At 45.4% G+C, this 20,940-nt stretch overlaps 1 protein-coding gene across 6 annotated transcripts in view; it reads left to right on the top strand.

Moving 5' to 3' along the window:
• ABHD4 (abhydrolase domain containing 4, N-acyl phospholipase B) overlaps positions 1-17,522 on the top strand; it is a 313,526-nt gene extending 296,004 nt beyond the window's left edge. For all 6 annotated transcript variants that reach the window (XM_069633882.1, XM_069633878.1, XM_069633879.1 and 3 more), the window contains one exon: positions 13,891-17,522. In XM_069633882.1, coding sequence (XP_069489983.1) covers positions 13,891-14,041 — 151 coding nt within the window. In that variant the 3' untranslated portion in view covers positions 14,042-17,522. The remainder of the gene's footprint in view (positions 1-13,890) is intronic.
• The last annotated feature ends 3,418 nt before the right edge of the window (positions 17,523-20,940 follow it).

Genomic DNA, 20,940 nt, shown 5'->3' with positions numbered 1-20,940 from the left:
GTATAAATCATAGTCCCAGTGGGAGAAAGGCATCCTATCGGGGGTAAGCCATGTCCAAAAACTCAATAAGTTCTCAGGCTGTGGAAAAAGGAAAAATACGAGTGAGGCGGATGTCCTTTAAACGCCAGTGGAAAGCTAAATAATTTTGCGTTCACCATGTGCTAGTAACAATCCATGGGTGCGTGAGTGGCCGAAGTGTGGAGTGAAAAGCCAAAAAGCTGGGATATCCCAGGGAAGTCTGGCGGGTCTGCATTCTACCTCTCAAGACAAGGAGGCTGGGCTACCAAAGTGGTGGAATGTATTTCAATACTGCCCGCTCCAGTCTCTGAATGCATAAAAACAGACATTTAGCTCGAAGTCAAACAAATCCGGAAAGTGTGTGGATCTATCGGTGAGATAAAAGAATGCGGGTTGCTACGCGGTGAGGCCGAGAGTCACCCTGTGGGCTGCACAAAAACACAGCCTGCCTCTTGAGTGTGTGGAGCACATATCAACAAATTCTATGCTGTCACACGGACAGGGTCCCTGACTGATGTCATTGTGGTAAACGTGCCTGGAGATAGACGTGAGTTTAAGAGAAGGGTTTGTGGCCGTGCTTCTGTAATGAGGGCCGTTTTGTGTACAAAATTGGAAATAGATAAGTGTCCTTGGGTGCTTCTTTTCATTATGAGAAACATATGTATATTAAAAATCTCAGGATCAACAACCCCACTGACCCTGATACAAATCTAGAACATGTCTCTTTTTGTAGGAGTATACTGATGAATGTGTGTGTGATCTCTCACCCTGATTTTCATGAGAATTTAAAGGTATACGCCTACCTGGGTTTATCAGGGCTTAGCCAGGTGCCCTTTTTGTTATTGCGTCGGAATTACTGCAGCAGTAATTCTGCTGAAAATGCTGCATGGCATAAAAATGGGGACTTACACCACCACCATCACTCGTAATCCGGTCACAAGACCGCTGGACGAATTGACAGTAACGGGATTACAGTTGGTGGTATCTGGGCGGATATACTGCCCAGATGCCATCAAACCCGTAACAAGGCCCAAAGTCATGGAGGGTGAAAAACAGAGGGCCATTAAAACACTTGGATCCCATGGAGGAAACCCAAAATGTCTACCAGGCCTTTTTAAAGACTGCCTCCCATGTTCGTGCCTTGAAACGCTTGTGTATAGGCATGTTATAAATGCCATATCATATATCATATCATATCAAAAGCCTCATTAACAATGGCATTGGTACAAATAAACCCATGACTCGCCCAATGGTTGATAAACCAGATTATGGTGCTGTGAGAAACCAAAGGGTGTCTCACCTACTACTGTCTGGGGATCACTCTCTCAGGTGGCCTGGGCACGGCCATTGCCTTTGGATCCATACCCTGGGGGTGGACAATTGCGGGAGGATCAGCTGGGTGAGGGGTCTTGGGGCGTGGAGGTGAGACGACCAATGGTAAGACGCAATATTCCCCTGTTTCCCATACACCTGACCCATCCTATTTTATCAGATCTCTGATGTCTCAACTCGCCCTGCCCCTTTCCACACAAACACTGGGCCAAGGAAGAGGGCGACTGAGAATAAAGAGGCTAATCCTTATATATCCCATTGCACATGTCCTGCTAATCAGGTCAGGCAATGTAAGGCACTTGACTTTAAGTGCATACATCTGATACCAATTAGCCATCCTCACACAGATAAAAAGCGGAACATTTTTTATCTGTGTGAGGCACTCTCTGAGCAAGGTGGAACGTGATTCCGGGGCGAAGGCAAACCTACTGGAGCAAAGTGACGGACCTAGGGACAAGAGAAAAGGGGAGAGAACCCCAGGAGTTCCCTGCAGGAGGTTGTTGTCTCCAATAGATTGCGAAAGGCATGTGGAGAAGGCCAAATCCTGGACAAAAAGGCTGCATTGTGTTTCACGGATGCCAGAGACCCTCCCGGGTGAACGGCAGAGTTGGGGAGGTGAGGCCAAGCCTGTAGTATTAACCTTGATTTATGAAAAGCTGCAAAGACAAGAAAGAAATGCACACATCCAGTGAGTTGATGAGTGACAAGAAAGACCGGTGTGTGTTAATTAAAGATTGAAGTTGCAACACTTTATTGCACAATTGAAGGCTGCATGCGTGGGGTTGAGACACAATGGAAGCCAGACCTGTGGTGAATTTTAATTACTGTGAACTTGATAGCTGTGAAGCCAGCGATACTGAGTAGCGGAGTGGTCCGGTGAACGGAAGTAGTCCACTCGAATGTCTCTGTGAAAGGTGAAAGGTTTTTGTTCGATAAAATGAATGAACTATAAAGAGCCTAAGTGATCAAATTGAACCCTGGGAAAAAGGGGGGGACTAAAAAGGTGAACATTGAACTTTTGTGCTTAGTATATTGAACTACCCAGACAACGAGACACTGGGGCAAATAAAACAAGAGCGTGAATCAAAGGGAAAGTTGAAGTGGTTCTGCGGAGGTCTATAGAGAAAGCCACGCACATTTGAAAGTCTTCGACATCAAGAAAAGGTCTAAGCCCGACTGAGGGGGACCGGAAGTGTAATAAGTTAGGGGAACGGAACCCTGATAGGGTGTGAATTAAGCTTGGGGAAGGGAACCCCTGCAAGTGTTGTGCTTTGAAAGGTCTGAGCCTGACTGAGGGAGACCGACGTGAACATTTTTGTTAAACTGTGTTTTGGAAGCTGGAAAGAGAAACTTTAATATGGAAGGCCATGCTTGCCTCAAACCATGTTTTGAACTGCCTTTGTTTTGAGAACCTGAGCCAGAGTGTGTCATCTTGTCTACAAGGACCACGTTGCTCCGTGCTGTCCAACGTGGGGAGCAGAGCTGACTCATTCACACTTATTCTTTATATTCTGAACATTAATTTTCCTTTGCATACATATTCTCCTTTACACACTTTTTGTACAGGACATAGTGCAGGCATTGAGTTTTGTTAGTGTAGGCCATTTGATCTGACGGACTCAACTACGACTGTTTTATTTATTATTTGATAGTAGAGACTACTCCTATCCTAACTATAGGGCAAAGTAGGAGTTCTTCCAAACCCTGAAAATTGAATAAAAAGGTATTCCAAATTGTAGCTTTTGTGTCAGTGTCATACTTGTGATACCATGCCTCCCTTACAGTGCCTACTATTTTTGAAGGGCTCTCTTCGCTCACACTGGAAGAAGGAAAGTAGGAATGAAGGTTGCTGTTGGAACTGGAGATAGAGTTGCCAAAAGAATTGGTGAAAAAAGAGGAACAATGCCTCCAGCTGAAGGTATGTAGGGGTTGCAGGTGTGAAAGAGGCGAGGGTCCTAAGGGCTGCTACACGTGAGACTTTTAAGGGAGCTGAGACACCAAGAGAGCTCAGAAGCCTTGGAATGCTGAGAAAGTGAAGGGAGCAGAGACCTGAGAAACTCAGCCGTACCCCAGGGGCCTGGAAGAGTGGATAGCCTAGAGCACCCGAAGAGGCCTGGGAATTGAGAAGGCCCTGGGAGACTGAACCTCCCTGGAGTCAGCTGGGCACCCATTCCCTGGAGTTCAAATAGTGCACTAGGCGCTATCCCTCAAACTGTTTCAAGAAGAATGTTGATCAGTAGATCCATGAGACTAAATCACAATGGTGCCCATGGCGTTATATACCTGAGACTCTGTATAGAAGTGTCCAGGGTGTTATATCGCAGAGATTGTGTCAAGAAGTGTCCTGGGTGTGATTTCCATTAGACTGTATTTAAAGCTATGGAGAGCAGAGATCCAGAGGGAGGCCATATCCATGCTAGGCAGGAGACTCATGTTGGACTATAGTTTAACCCGTCCCTATACCTTTTACTTAGATCAGAGAAAGGAATAACCTTTTCAGTTTTAAAGAAATCTCTAGGACCTATAGGAGTTTATTCTACTACCCATCCTGACAATAAAGATTGAAGCTTGTTTGAACCTTACTTCTGTGTCCCTTTTTTCGGTTGGATCCAAACAGTATTTCACTATTTCCTTGGTATTGAATGTCCAATTCAGGTATTTGGAAGTTGGTGTTTTTAATGTTTCTTTTATAAATGTCTCGCCATATCAAAGATATGTATTTGTTTTTTACAAAAAGTGACCATGAGCATGGCCATTGCAGCGATTTCTGCTCGTTGTACCCCCATTTCAGGCGATTAGTTTTAATTTAATCCTGCCACATCCATTATTGTGCCTGAGGGGCTTAATCACAATTTTGTGTTCCTGGTGGATTCCTTTCATCTATGATAATTGGGCTATTACAGCTTTCTGTGCTGCTTGTTTACATTGCTACAGTTTTAGAAAACTACAGTTCAATCTGAGAGGAATTAACATCTGGCAAGGTTATAGAAGCCTTGGCTTTTAATTGTTTTTATTAGTTAATACAATTATTTGAGTAATTAATCTCAGAGAAGGTGATCTGCCAAGCAGAAATCTTGACCAAATCTCCCTTTTCATAAGCTCCATGGAAAAAGGATAGTGACATGTGTGGTGTTTAATCAAAGGCCCCAAACCAACAGAACGGAAGGGCCCAGTGGAAAAATGTCCTGCCAGCATTAAAAAACCTTAATACTGAAAATGGGCCTATTTAGGCAGACTATGTGGAAGTTTTTCTGCAGTAAGGAAAAAAAATGTAATCGAGTCGAGATTGGAAAGGCACAGCACATTGCTGGCTGAGAAATAAATGCATCATTTTCACTGAAACTGCCACCCATCAAAAGGAGGTGCACTACGACAACCCAGACCCACGTTTTCTGCATGAAAACGAACAGCAGATAATTAACAATGTATTGTATTAAGGATTGAAAGAAACAGCCCTGTACTTTCAGCTGTCATGTTTAAAAAAACAATACTGTGTGAAAAGAAAGAAAAGATCCACTGATGCAAAAGTAAAATGAACCATGATCCATAACATACACAGTTACTGATCATGCTGGCTTCCGTGCTGGCAATGGGGTCGGCTTAATCTATCCTGTGTGGGTTCCTTCTTCCGTCGTACCCACACAACTCTGTAATTCCTTCGAGAGCTTGGTCTGCAAGTTGGTCATCTCTCCCTCCTTCACACTGATCATTGCTACCATATACCGGAACTCCAGGCGCTACCACCCTGTTCCTCTCTGAATGGGCCAATTTCTGCTCCTCCTTACTTTCATCCACTTCCAACCTCTTCCTCTTGGGTGACTTCTACATTCAATTGGACGCCTCTGCCTCAGCATCCACTCATTTTATTGACCTCTCCGGCTCTCTCCCCCTCTCCATTCTCCCCTCCGGTCCAACTCTTTCGGCTGCACACACCCTGGACACCATTATCCACTCTGACCTCTCGCTCGCCCCCCCCCCAGGTCACCCCTCGCTCCTGGGTCTCTTCGGCCCTCCTGCACCCACAAAAGCCCTGCCAACCTCTTTCTCAAACATTTGCCCGCTGAAATGAGTGTCAACCGCTGCTTTTCCCTCTATCTTCATCCCCACTTCCCCCACCTCAGACTCCACCTCAGACTCTGCTCTCAGCGATCTTCACTCAGCAATCACCAATACCCTTGACATCCTTGCCCCAGTCATGAGGATCCGCCTGAAACCTGCCTCTAGGCATAACAACTGGTATGACTCCGAACTTACAGCCCTGAAACAAAACTGCAGAGCAGCAGAACGAAAGTGGCACATCTCTGACAAACTGGCCTGCTGCAAAGGCAAGACAGACTCACCACCCGTGCCAAAAAAAGGGCCCACATTCAGGCACGGGTATCGGGTGCATCCAATAACACTATTTGATTTGGGCTTTTGTTCTGGGTGCAGCTTAGTATGCCAGCGACCCCAATATACCGCCTGTTGGTATGGTGTCGTGTTGCCGTGTTGGTTTATGGAAGGACCAGTCCCCTCCTTCCCTTGGTTTCAGTGCAAAACAGATTGGTACACACCTAAACTGCGCCACCAGTTGTCCTGTTGTTAGCGTAAATAAATGACATTTGGTCACTGTCTTTGAAGTAAGCAGACATTTTTATAATTTACTCCATTGCCCGTTTGATTGTAACATTTTGTTTGTTACATTTTGTTTCTTTACACGTGTTTCGGCCTCTCAAGGGCCTTTTTAAAAACAGTAACTTATTATGGGCAGGTTAAATCATTTTCATACGAGATTCGGTTCCGTAAAATCACGGGTTAATCCCTACTTGAGCGCTGTATCTCCGTTCCCTCACGTCGGCACTGGTCTACTTTCTCGTATGAAAATGATTTAACCTGCCCATAATAAGTTACTGTTTTTAAAAAAGCCCTGGAGAGGCTGAAACATGTGTAAACAAACAAAATGTAACAAACAAAATGTTACAATCAAACGGGCAATGGAGTAAATAATAAAAATGTCTCTGCTTACTTCAAAGACAGTGACCAAATGTCATTTATTTACGCTAACAACAGGACAACTGGTAGCGCAGTTTAGGTGTGTACCAATCTGTTTTGCATCCAATAACACGGCTGAACTTTTCAAAATGTGCAGGAAGCTAGCCTACCTTTCCACAGTCTCGTCCTCTCTTCCTTCCCAGGCCCTCTGTGAACGCACTGGCCACACACTTTGCCACCAAAATACAGGACATCCTGAACACCCTTGGTACTCGCTCACCTAACCCATCCCACACCCCCTTGCCTCCATTTGCCACTCCCCCTCGCCTCCTTTTGCCACTCCCCCTCCTCCTTCCACCTTCTCCTCTTTCACCCCGTCACACCTGAAGAAGTTACCAGAGTTGTCTGCTCTATGAAGGCTTCTTCCAAAGAGTTTCCCCCCTGCTCATCCAGAACTTTCAAGGACAACATTGTCTCTCTTGCCCCTGCACTTGCTGATTTCTGCAACAACTCTTTTGCCACTGGCTCTTTTCCTTTCTCCCTCAAGCGCTCCATTGTGCGCCTACTATTGAAAAAGCCTTCAACAGACCATACCTGTCCATCCAACTCCCACCCTATTTCATTCAACCCTTTTCTGTTGAAACTGCTGGAGAACCTGGCCTTGCCCCAATTCAACTCACACACTGAACTTGTCGGTGGTCTCCATGATCATCAGTCTGGATTCCGAGCATCCAGAGGCATGGAAACTGCTCTTCTGAACACTTGTGAAGAACTGCTTGCATCCCCGGACTCCAACTCCCCAGCTGTCCTCATTCTAATTGATCTCTCTTCTGCCTTTGACACTGTCAACCATTCCAGCCTCATACAAAGGCTCCACAATACCCTTGGTATCTCAGATCGGGAACTGGAATGCCTGACTTCTTTACAAACTGACCGCTCTTCCCATGTCATCCCGGGCACCTTCTCCTCTCCTACTTCCTTCTCCACATGTGGTGTCCCCCAAGGATCTATCCTTTCCCCCTTTAACATCTACCTTGCACAGCTGGCGCGCCTCATCTCCTCCTTCTCCCTCAACTTCCAGTGTTATGCAGACGACACTCAACTCTTTTTCAGACTTTCTGCTGACTCACTTGCACCTTCCTTGTTCCCTAACTGCCTGTCTGCCATCCAGGCTTGGTGCTCTTCCTGTGATCTCTGCCTCAATGCCAGCAAAACTGAGATCCTTCCAATTGGGACTCATCTCCCTCCATCTTCTCTTCTCTCTGGCCTCCCACCTTGGGCTCTCCCCTGCTCCTTTTTCTGAAGCCAGAAATCTTGGAGTCATCTTTGACTCCTCTTTATCCTTTCTCCTGCACACACAGGACATTGCCAAGAAGCCCCACTTCCAACTCTTCTCCAATTTCTCACTTTCCCCCAGGAGCTCAATGTTTCCCGAGCCCTGTTTCTCTCCAGGCTTGAGTATTGCAACAGCCTTCTCCTCAATCTACCTTCTTCCACTCTGCAACCCCCTTCAGCTAATCCAGAATAGAGCAGCAAGACTTATCCTTGGCCTTAAGCCCTGGGACCGCATCTCTGCTGTCCTAAAATGCCTCTGCTGGCTCCCGGTTGCTGCACGGATCAAATTCAAATCCCTCTGCATCATCCACAAGGCTGTCTGGGGCCAGGGACCACAGTATTTGCAACTCTCTCTTACCAAATACTCTCCTTTCTCACCTCCATGCTCCTCTGGCACCAACTCTCTGTGTGTAAAGTGTTTTGCCAAACAGAGAGCAGGAGGCTGCTCGCTTTCTTCAACTGGATCCCTCCTCTGGAACAGCTTCCCCCTCCTGGTGTATCTTGAGCAGAACCTTCTGAAGTTCCGAAAACACCTCAAGACTCTCTTTTCCTCCTCCTTCACTTCTCCCTTCTTCTGCTAATCCCACAGTTGCTGTGATTGGTGTCTTGAACCCATATGCACCCTCTGCGCCTCTGACCATTCACACCCATTCTCCCCAGCATCTGTCTTCATTCAGCCCTTGCCTCGGCACACCCTCTGCACTGGAGGTTAGCATTTTCCACCCAACCCCAATCCTGGCCGCATAGCACTTACCATAACTTGATGTTCATCTGCGGCTCACCCTCGTGCACGGACACCACAGGACCTACCCCACTGCCCTCTTCCTTCCTGCACTTGCACGTTCTGAATACTCACAAGACATAGTAGGTTTGGCTGTCCCTTCCCCCTCTGTATTTTTGCATTTAATTAAACTGCTCTCCCACGTTCCTTCCCTGCTGCCCTGTGGGCGCTTTGAAACAGAATGTATTTCCTGTTTAAGCGCCTAACAAGCAAACAATACATAAATAAATCAAGGCTGATGTTAGGAAATGCAATATGTGAGTTCATTTCAGCCAAGGACAATCAGTGGCTTGGGCAGAAATTGCAAATGGCTTTCCCCACTACAAGCATGGCTCTTGCATCCAATCTATTTACAACTGCAATAAAGTGTGGCAAGCTCTTAAAGGTTTTGAAAACACACTTTCCCCTGAACTATTGTCTCTGAAGGCTCATTCTGTTCAGGGCAAATGACCTAGCCACTGTGTGACTGGAATGTGGGAAGGGTCTGCAATCAAGAAAAACTGAACTAAAACAAAAAAAAAGAAAATGGTTTTCAGATCGGAATGGTGGTCCACTTCAGATAACAGAACTGGATGCCAGATATCAGAAGATCAGCAGGGCCTCATGACATTACACAAGCTTGACCGGCCTAGCTCATCTGCAGTGGGAGATCTCTGTGTAGCCGGCGCATCCCAAGTATTTACGACCTGAAGCCTACCAACTTCAAACAACAAAGAGGTTAACAAAAATACAGTCCAGGAAGCTCTGGTCATGTGCTGGCCAGGAACAGCAAATGGCCTGGAGACAGAGCTCCAATTTGCATTCACATGAAGATTTCCCATTAGTTTAAAAGGACTATTATAACGTATGCATTTTTCTCAGCAACCACAAGTCATACTGTATTCATTTGTGTGTCATTTTTACTATAAATTCCAGGCGATTTTGTTGAAATTAAATTCATCCACCCGCGACTTATGGAATCGTAATGGCAAGCTAAAATGTGTTTCTGGCTGCTCTGAACATGTCCTGAATTTAAGAATTGGCATGCTGGTGGGGGGTAAAATTAGGTTTTCGGAGAGTAAATTGCATGTTCATAACTATTATGCTTTTTGTATAAACGGCGGAAAACTGCCCCCCCCCTTCCAACATGGTGCAGACCCGGCTGTCGTTTAATTGAATTCCCCATGATTAGCTGAAGCGGAATATGTATACATTATGGCAGTTACTAGTAAATTCTGAAGTTTTGCGGCATATCTACTTTTTGCAAAAAAGTTGACATAAAAAAGGGAATTTCAAAAGGGAGTTGCCATATTTCTGTTCTAGAGTCCTAGACCAATCCTTGGAGAGCGGCTGGACTTGGGGAGAGAGAGAAGGGTAACTGTCCTATCCTGGAGCATGGAACCAGCCTAAAGGCGGACTGGGTTTTATGGTGAAGAGCTGGGGACCATCCTTGAGAGTGGTGTGACCAGACCCCTGCCCAATCGACAAACAGGGTTTTGAAATGCAGCTGGCTTTCCTGAAATTTAAGCAGAGGCTTTCAATGTAAGTAGAATTGAGCCATTTGAAACCAAAAGGTGGGGGAATCCGCTTGCCTTAAATCCTTTCAATTTGTAGAGAACGGGGGGGTAAACCGTGTAGATCCTTAGCCTATTGACTGAATAAAATGTAATTAATTCCCACTTAGCAAAACACAATAGGGTGATTTTTTGTTAATATTAGAAATTAAAAAAGCTCATTCCCACTGTACGCTGAAAACTATACCCTGTAATTTAATTGGGTAATTGTATTTGTCCTTTTAACCCCAACTTCTTCAAGGAAGGGGGTGTCCGTATCCGTAAACAAAAAATCCTCAAATGCCAACTTCCCCAACACAGGTCTCTAAGTGGAGGGGGACTGAAAATCCAAAAATTCCCAAACATCCCAATCCAATTTTTACTGTACAACATCCCCAACACAGGCCTTTAACTGGAGGGCAGGCTAAAAAAAACTCCTAAAACTGTCCCCACTCTCTAGACCTGTCATTTGAATAGAAGGGTGCTGCATGCAATTGATGCTTGGGTTTTTGGGGTGGGGGGTAGAAATGCTTGCAAAAGTGAGACCTCATGTGCCCAACATTGTGAACCAAACTGCTAGCATTTTTAAGCATGCAGGAATATCGAAATTGCACAGCACCCTATGTAAATTGATTTTGTTAATTGACCAGTGTTGATTATTCCTTGAATTGAAATATGTTTAAAGTATTGTGATTTGAGATTTTCCCACCAACTTGTGTGATTTATTTATGTAAAAAGAAGTTTAATTGTGAGCCACAGAGAAGGTGACGTGTGTAGTTTTAGTGCGATCTCCATTACCTGTGATTAGAAGAAATATAAATATATTTCGTGTACACTGTCCTGGTTCTTGGCTCATTGGTGGTGCAGGGGGAGGGATCCAAAGGACATTAGATTAATCTGAAATAGGGCTGAACAAAGAAATGCCATGAAATTGTTTGTTGTTTGACACCTTGATTGGGGAGCGAAGGAACTCCCGTGTTGAGGGTGGCCTCTCAATAAACTGTTAAACATGTGCTCTGTTGCATCAGTCTCCTGACCTGCAGTTCCTTCTCTCCATTCCCACATTGCAGGTTTAGCCGTCACAGGTGCCATTGTAACATCTGCTGTGACAACCAAGTCACTTCAGCACAAAGGTGGCATTTAAAGTCTGCAACCTCTGTTTCCAAACCATGTAATTATGGGTAATTGTTATTCTGGCGGCAGTTTGATCTTTAAACATAAAGCCACACCTAAGTTTATGGTATGGTGGACATTAATTCACATAACTATAAGAAGCCACATCTGATTTGTAACATACATTTGTTAGCATTATGAGCCCAGGCCGGCTGTGGAAGGATTGTGTGTATTCAGATGAGACAGCATGGCCCTGCCACTAGCACGACAAGAGACGGTGTGGTTGTGCCTCTCGTGTGATCCTTTTTGTGGTTGGGTAACACCTCTCTTCAGGACGACAGCTCCTCGCACAGGGCACAACTTGTACAAAAGGACTAGTCTCACACCAGGGTGTTGCATACAGAAGGGCCTTTGATGCTATGGATCTGAGAAGTGTGCATGATTAATGTCGAAAGAGGGAGCTCAGCATAGTTGGTGGAGGTTTCCACCCTTTTGTTACTCTATATGCCTTGTTCCGTTCCTATCTCCTTCACTTCGTTTGCCACAAAGCACTCTGATTCTAATGTCAGAAGGCAAAGACCACTTGTCTCAAAGACAGGGATCGGACCCCTTAAAGCAGGCTTGCTTTTGTCCAGTCACTCTTTTGCCTATAAAAGAAGGGGTGTCCCACTCCATCATTGATTCATCTCTGGACTTCAACCCTTTAAGAAGAATTTGTTTGACCTTTCTGGGAGAGCAGCCTTTCCAAAGTCCTCCAGTTGTGGGGTGAAGGCAGGTGATCCAAGGCAGAGGCAAGCTCCACTCCCTAACCATCCACAGGACACATTGGGGGTGACCTGCTGTTGGAGCAGGACTGGTCTTCCTACCAAAAGCATTGGTACCAAGAACCTCACTTGATGTTAAGGACCCTGCAGGTGTTTGACAGCCTCCCCCCTGTTTGCAAGAACGAGATTGAAGACCTAGCTTGTCCCTAAGCCCATGGATTGGGACTCAGCACCTGAAGAAGCCAAGCAGTTAGTCTCCTGAATTTCGTGGAAGATGTGGACCTGCTGCATGCCTCGCTTTAAACCCAACTCAATGCCCACTCTGTCTCTGCATCACTGTGACTTCGCTGCATCAGAACCTGATTTGAAACACTCAGACTGCACCAAAAAAGCCTGGTTTGATGCTGCTGAACTGTCAAGAACAGTGGAAAGTTATTATTGACTGCTAACTGCCCCCCCCTGGTCAATCTTTGGGCTCAAGAGCCTGGGTAGGTCACCCTTAATCCCTTTTCTTACCCAAGCACACATTATTTTACAAACTTTGTGGTTATTGATTGCCTTTCACCCCTGTTATACCCAGAATGCATCTTTCTATCGCATGCATATTCTGTGTTCTTTCCATCGGTATGGGTTTTGTGTATTACTGTTCGGTTTAGTTATTTTTTCATATTCTGTGTTTAATTTAAATTATATATTTTTTTTATAGAACCGTCTTTGGACATTCCTTTGTTTTGGATTGTTGTACTTTGCTGTTTGTGTCACTACTATTTCACATTCAGACCCCTCTTAAGAGCATTGCCTGCCCTCGGCCCACATTATCACAATAGGTGAAGGAGCTATGTTAACTGCGCCCCATTTTCACCTTAATGATTTGTATCACTCTTGTTTTGTAGAAGTGTGAGGGCTGAGTAGGAGGTTAGCCACTACTCATCCTTGTAGTCCTGCAGGCAAAAGTCAACCGGTCACAATCTCCACCTGCAGTCCCCTTAAATGGGAAGACTTCTGCAATGACAGAACAGTGTCCAAACTGTATTCATTTGCCTTTTCCCTGCTGAGTATGACTGAGCATTGCAGCCATAAAGGGGATGCCTGTAGGTCTGTGCACCTCATCCTACAAGCTATGCACATGTTTGCAGCACAGCGGAGGCCTGTATACAAAGAATATAAGGTTTCCTCATTTGATACAGAGGTTTTCTGGTCGGATATAGAAGGTATGAGACTGGCAGACTCGGGTACAGAGAGGTAAAGGCTTTTGGGCCCAGATAACGAGGGATTCTGGGTCTCAGGCTCTGATCCAAATAGATGGGTTTCTAGTACTCAATAAAGAGCATGTGAGTCTCTGTCCAGGATACAGAAAGTGGAGTTTCCTGTGTCTGTGTACAGAGTTTTAAGGCTTTGGACAGGATACAGGGGGCCTCTTCACGAGTTGGGCGGTATCCCAGCGGTAAATCTGCCGGAATACTGCCCAATGCAAATAGGGTTATTGCAATTTGGTCCGACGCTATTAGCGCCGGGTCACAAGTGCAATGGTGGGATAAGTCCCAGATTTCTTTCAGTCCATAGGACTCAATGGGACATTTTCCGCACAATTACTGCAGAAGTAATTGCGTGGTGATAATTTGCGTGAAAATAGGCAGAAGGTTGGTGCATTCACCTCCAGCTCAAAGCTGGAGGTGAATGCTCTGAGGTTCCCCCAAACTTGGGGCGGAGCGGTAATAACGTTACAGCCCCATTTTTACTGGTCCGCTCAACTCCTGATGAGGCCCAGTGAGTGTGCAAATCATGCTGTCTTCTCCACAGAGTATTTGAACCCAATAGTTTGCAGCGTATTGAAGCTTCGGAGACAACTACGTTGACTTGCAAGGAATAACTGTGTGGTTGGCACATAGTCCTCTAAATTGGTTGTTGATTAGAGTTGTCATCATTTGAAATGCTGCTTGAATCTCTTGTGCAATCTTCCAATGTCGGTTGGTTGTGATTTCCCTTGGTTCATATTATTATATCTTCTGACTGGTCTACCCTTTTTTCTCCTGTCTTCATTTAGGCTATTGAAGGCGCTTCCCACCATGTGTACGCTGATCAACCACATGTCTTCAATGAGGTTGTGGAGGAAATCTGTGAGGCTGTGGACTGAGTCACACATCTCAGGGACGAGCTTCACACACATCTACAAAGGGAACAACAACAAAACCTAGAGGACTTACTACAAAGGCTGCCTGTAGGCCTCTGACCCTTTGGATTTGTTGAACCAGTCTCCACAGGGAGAAAGCAAGAACTCCCTAACTAGCCTTCTGGAACACTCTTCTTTGGCCTTTTGCACCCCATGTTCACCTTGGACTGGGACCTGGATTTGTGTGAACCTTCACTACTCAAAATGGTCAGTCTCATGGTGCACCTGCTAGGATATTAGTAGGCCTTCCCAGCCTGGATATGGCTCCCTACCTTTATTAAACATGCAAGGCAAGACCGTATCTGTTACTTATGTAGATGGCGAGAGTTGTCCACCATTCACTGCATCTTGCTTCTTCTACAGCGACATATGAAGTTTCAACTGGATGAAGCAATCTCTTTGACCTACCCTCTAGAATGAAATGCCCAACCACTCCCTTTTTTCTTCTGTGATCTTCCTCCCAAGTACCTGGAGCTAACTTGCACATCTAAAGGTCAATCAGTGGAGTGAAACCAATACGCTAATATATCACGACATTGACTGAGCGACCACTAAGATGTCATACATCAGTCAACACTGTGTTCAGTTTGTCTTGGCATGAGATTTATGGAGTTCGATTTGTCATGCTTATGGGACAAAATGCAATGTCATAATGTGTGTGCATTAACAGATATCCAGAAATGGATGTGAGATGAAAAGTTGAAAAGAGGATTTGTGGTAATCAGTTTGCAAAAATGATCAGAGGGAAAGAGGTGTGGCAGATGGGCTCTTCCGCTGTGATTGGTGGGATAAGTCTTTTCATTCATAATCTCACCTCTCGCATAGAACCATTTGTGGCTGTGGTGCAGATCTGTAAATTAGCTGCTTAAAAAAAGATTTTCCTGGTAAAAACTCCATGCAACTATCTTCATCTTGTAATTTAGACGAGATTCTCCAAATCCAAATCTCCCAGAAGAGGAATTACCATTAACCAAACTCTGTCTAGCCCAGCTGAACAATGGGTATATCCAAATGATGGGGCTTAGACATGAAGATTTTCTAAAAACACTAAATTCTGCATCTCGCTGGCATCTGCTCCCTATCTTCGCAGTACTGAAAAAAAGAACATAGCCATTTTAATTTTATGATGGCATATTTGCTTACAGAACTAGCTATTAGAAAGTAACCATGCACAATTCCCATTAGCAATTTTGTACCAGATTATAATTGCGTAGTAATTCACAGTCCGATTTCCTCCTTCTCCCCATTAGCCATATGCCTTGCACCCTTGCACTCATCAGGGAAAGGCTCCGGTTTTGTAAAAATAGAGGACGTGAAGGGAACAGCCACTCCATACTGCTCGCAAATGGGACATGCTTTGTTTTATGTTGAATGGATTCTCAAGGCCACCGCTGCCAGATGGCTATATTTTAGTTTTTGAAATATTATTGAGAAAAAGAAGTCATTTTTTTTCAATACTTAACGTATTCCGATCAATACTTTTAACAGATATGTATCTTGCATTCAAAATACTTGAAATGTGCACTGGCATCATTGATACTCCTATAAGGAAAAAGACAAGGAAAAGCTCATCAGCAGTTTCCAGTTGGTATCAATACCAAGGCTCCTGCGTTGAGAGTTGTATGGTACAAGATTGAGGTCCCGTTAACATATGAGTTAGTGTTGGTCTGGTCTTTGATTAGCACGGCCGCTTCCCCATCCGGGGGCAGGCATACCCCTGGGGCGTCTCCTGCTAATCCACACACCCCCTCCGCTGCAGGTCAACGTTTGCCCACAGGCAGATAGAACCCCCAAAGAGGGAGCATTTGTGGGGCTCTTTTGCAATGGTTTCTGCGTGCCCACTGAGAGGCCTTGGTTTCACTCTGCAGTGCAATGAGGCTGCACTCCAGGGAGGTCCTACGGCTTATTCGAGAAGGGAAACGGCTTTAGAAATGTTTTTCCTACCTGGGGGTGACTATGATAGGTCTGGCAAGCCTCAGGATCTGCCTGGGAAGAAAGCATTCATTTTTCAGTACAATTCTAATGTCTGCCTGCAGTGTGTCCTAATACCAGAAGAAGCAATGGTGCTGGATCCCACACACAGGATTTTCTACACATGCGCAAGGAAAACGCGGGAAGCACTTTTGCATTATTTTCTCCCGCATCCTCTAAGAATCTGGGCCCCAGTCTCCCTATTTCTGTATGTCGATGTTTTGCTTGTTCTTTTAATTGACATTCATCAAAATACACTGATATTTGTATTATTGTAGTAACCCATGCAAAATCTTACACATGGTGTGTTAATTTAGGAGAGTTGTATTGCACAAGAGGCAAGCTGAGTCGCCCCGAGGCAGTGCTAGCTTTTGAGGAAGGTCTGTATAGCCTCGCAAACTCCAAACTCTACCCGTAGATTGCGCAAATATGGCGGTTGAAATAAATGTTTGAATTATGCCAGTAACGGGCCAGTCCTTGAGTGGTGGGATGTTTGTGTGTTGGGGAATGCCACATAGCTAAATTATTAATTTACATTCACGTTAATACTGAAAATGTATATAGCGGCATTAAATGGGAGTTCACCACAGAATACAGATATTTTAAAATTCTAGTAAAATGATACCATTTTACAGGTGCACCCAAGACTACTTGTACTCCAACGCCAATGCCAATGCTGATGCTGTCATAGGATGAGCTGTGCCCATTGTAAGAGGCTCAACCCTGGATGCCCATTAAGGGGGAAGGCTATGTAGTTTATGGCGAGTACAAGGAGATCAGAGGACAATGAAAACAAGACATGGATGAAGGTGTCATATGCTGTGATAATGGGGACAGACATACCATGAGCTTCACCTTGCCGCCGCCCCCCGCATGGCATCTTACATGGCATCCTTTTGATGGGCAGTTCTATCACCGGGGCCGAGGGGCACACACACACGACTGAATCTAGTTGTTCGTTACTTATTTGTGCCAAAAACACATCCTCCTTCTCCTCTCAGCACTCAGTTGGAGGTGGCATGGTCTAAACCACGGTTGCAGTGTCCCATCTCCAGAGTTGACACGCTATGTACATTTGTCGAACAATGACATGTCTTCTCCAATCTGGGCCTCAACTGTAACCTTTTAGCACTTTGAATCCTGTTCCCCCCACCCCCCAACATCAGAAAATTGGTAGGAGTTTTGGCATGGTGTCTGCTTTGAAAATGAAACTCTTGCTGGCATTGGTTGCCCTTAAAAGTCGGCACACATGATTATAGGTAAAATAACATCGCCTAAAACTATAATAGCAGCAGCCAATTTTCAAGCAACGTTTATGTTCTTGGGCCTGGTGGATAGTGGGAAGGGTATTTTTCACCCATTCCCCATTTTTTAAGTACTCATGCACTAATGTTAATATAAATAATATATACAAAATGTCTGTCCTTTTTAGAATTTGTGAACATTTTTGTATGTTTGTTTTCTAAGAACTCTTCTTTCTTCCCTATTGTGATGTTCAGATTTCTACATTAATAAAAATAATTATGCTTAAAAAAGTAGTTTGGTTCCCGCACGAGGAGTTGGTGGGCACAAATGGTCACTGGAACCTAGTGGAATGGGCATTCGAAGATGGCCTTGTGGTATGCATGCCAAAACGGGTGCTAACGTTGGGCTTAATCCAACTGTGAAAAGGAACGAAACTGGGATGAACTGGAAGAAAGTTGCACATGCAGTATAATTATTCAAATTGACTTTCTTGCTTTCTCTAATCATCTGATTCTGAGATGATGAACTCCTTGAATTCTCTGTTACTCGCCCGTCTTACACAGTGCGTGGCCCAAGATGCACACATTTCCTGATGTTTCCCTTTGTCTACTGTGATGAAGTCCCCTGCCTACTTCTGAGGTTCCCTAGTGGGGAGATAAAAGGGGCCAGGTATCTCAGAAAACCAGAGGATGATTTGCACCGGGCCGGTATGGGGAGTATACCCTGGTTACCCTCACCCCAAGGCAAAGGCCTCATAAAAGACTGTTCCCTTTCTGAAGGGCTGCTTCCTTAGAGGGGGACTTCATGGGACCTGTGGTGTGGGAAGTTAGGGATAGCCTGTCCCCAGTAAGTCCCCTTGGCACTTACTCTGGTGACTTCAACAGATCACTGAGGCATACACTTGGGAAGCGTAGACCATATGGGAAATCGGAAATCAGGCTCCTCCCAAAGCATATTACTTCCGATTACAATGAAACCGGGGATTCAACATCTACTGCCCCTTTAGGGGAAGAAAGGAGCAGCAGTTCCGCAAAACTGTCAGCGCCTATACTCCCAGTTCCCCTCACATGGGTGCAGCAATCCTATATCCATCTATAGCAGGAAATAGGGGCCTGAATTAGCACGGGAAGCTCAACTGTCAACCAGCTGTCCTTTGCACTAGTGCTCCATTCTCATACAGTGAAGAACACATAGAGCAAGGGAGTACATAACAGGATCACTAGTGGGGCATGACAACCAAAGAGTGGACGGTCCACCAGGAAGGACCAGCCAGCCCAAAACCCCACATCAGAACTTAAAGGTATCCTCAAGGATGGCCCCCACCAGCTATTCCCAACTTGAGGTGCTTGAAAGGACACAGCAGACTCCCCTTAACCTAAAGAAAGACTGGAAGGCAGGGCCAAGCTCCGGCAGACAGAAAAGCCAACCCAGGGGACAGAGCCTGAGAGCCAACACCCAACCCAGCTAACACACTTAAATTCTCTTTCACCAAACAGAGGCTGGAAGGTGGGAACAAAGTACTATAAAAGTACACAACCTCCGTCTGCCAATGTGGGAGTTTTGAGAGAGAACAAGGGAGCAGTGAACTGGAGACGGAAGAGGGGAGCCTATTCGGGGATCTTTAGAAGAGCCAGCACTTGGCTTCTCAAGGCTCAGAGGGTGTGCAGAGAGACCCAGAGGGCTGACCACATTAATAGCAGAGGGCTCAGCAGAGTGGCTGGAGCAGGAGCCCAAGAGCTCAAAGGAGAGGCTGGCATAGGAACCCAAGAGCCAAAAAGGGATACTGCAGCTCGAGGTCTGAGAGGGACAGCAAAGGAGAGAAACCCTAATATAGAAAAGAGTACTGCTCAGAGAAGCGACAAAGGTGTCCTGAGGGTCAAGGACCTCGAGGAGAATGGTGATATCATGGAGAGTAGTGTTCAAAGGAGTGAAGGACAGGACAGTGACTGCATTTCCCAAAGGGGAGAGGAAGGTGTGGACAGTGAAGGAGGGGAGAGGGGACCTGAGGTATGGGATAAGGAGTGTGAGAAAGCGCAGACAAAGAGAAGCAATAAGAGCAGACAAGAAGGAAACATGGGAGTGAGAACGATTAGAGGATGTAGAGGCAAGGAAGAGTGAAGCCAGGGCACTAGGGATATAGCTTGGCATCACTATGGAAGGGTTAGTTCACAGAGTACTTGACCTCCTTAACCTCCTTGCCCTGCCTTATTCCCCGGGTTAACAACCTGGGCTTTGGAATCTACCCATTACTCTCTTTTCTCAGACACAGAACCCACATATCTCTATTATGGCCAACCAAGCAGAACATTACCAGGAACCTTGAAGAAGAAAAACACCATACATGTGTATATACTTATTGTCAACCTCTATAAATGCCAATGGAGAATTTAGTTAGTAAAGAGAAGTGTGAGGCTTCTCTTAGAAAGAGCCATGTTGCTCTATATGTTTTATGGCGTGCCACGCTCTTTTAATGGGGCAACTTGCATGGGTCAGGGTTCAGCAATTACTTATTTGTCTCTACAGTCTATTTATATTATTGCAGATCCCCATTTCACATGCAGTGACGATCCTCCTAGGTTTTGAATTGAGATCAGTCTTCTTGGTCGGTCTCATGGGTGGCCTCAGTAGGCCCAAGAATATCCTCCTTCCTCTTTCTCCGATTCCGCCAGCAGGTTCTGCAACACAATGACAAAGCAACACGTCTCGCCCGCGTTTACCTGTATTCGCCTTCTTTTATACACCCTTCCCTTCCTTATTGCTGGTTTCTCACTGAACCATTTCTCCACCCTCCCTCTCATCCTTCTCAGGATGTGAATATATTGGCTCTGCCCCCTCAAACTGCACAGGAATCCAGGGAGCTCCTCTTCCCTTCCTCTTGGCCCTCATGCTGCATGGCCACCCTGTTGCTGCTTCGATTCTTCCAGTAAGTGACCTCATCCTATTTTTTTCCACTGCAAACTCCATCATACCAGAGTTTTCTTTGGGGGTTTAGGGTTGTTGGGTTGAGTCTCCTGCTGAGCCGCGTTGGTTTTCTGCTCCATTTCGCATTGTGGCATGGTGGGTTTGTCGGTCCCTCTGTGGCGTGTTGCGGTTCGGCGAGCTTGTTTGGTCCGTGGACTAGTGCAGTTTGGTGGGTCTGTTGGGCTGCAACACTGTTCCAGCCGCCCCTACAGGGCGACCACTCTATAACCCGATACTGTGTATTCAGACCAAGAACCCGGGACAAGACAAGGTGCTGGGAACCTTAAAGACTTGATTTTGTTAGAAATATGTTTTTTCTGGCTGTAAACTGTGTTTTGTAGTCACAAGAATGGAACCTGGATACCTCACCAGGCTGAAGGGAAGCTAACATTAACTCTTTAATTGTCCTGAACCTTCAGTTGTTTCACAGCCCTTGTGGCCATTCTGACATTTCTGTTGCACTTTTATGTCTTCACTTATTATTTTGCCCAACCATGTAATAGCTTCTCCAAAAATCATTTTAACATTACGTTTCAGGGTGTATCTGGTCCTTTGATCCTTGTTATCCTGTACATTTGGATATCGCCATACTGTCACTTTTTAACACAGTCAAGTGCAAGACAAGGTCTTTGGAAGGTGGGGTGCCTGCCGATGTTCCCAGAGTAGCCAACCAATGGCTTAAGAGGGACCAAACCTTCAGAAAGCCACAAGTTCCCAAAAGGTAGCAAACATGAAGTGTGGTGTACC

This window comes from Ambystoma mexicanum, chromosome 13 (assembly GCF_040938575.1).
Source record: "Ambystoma mexicanum isolate Mex_15411 chromosome 13, UKY_AmexF1_1, whole genome shotgun sequence".
Taxonomy (NCBI): Eukaryota; Metazoa; Chordata; class Amphibia; order Caudata; family Ambystomatidae; genus Ambystoma; species Ambystoma mexicanum.
The sequence above is the reverse complement of the archived record's forward strand: the minus strand, read 5'-3'. Positions and strand labels throughout refer to the sequence as shown.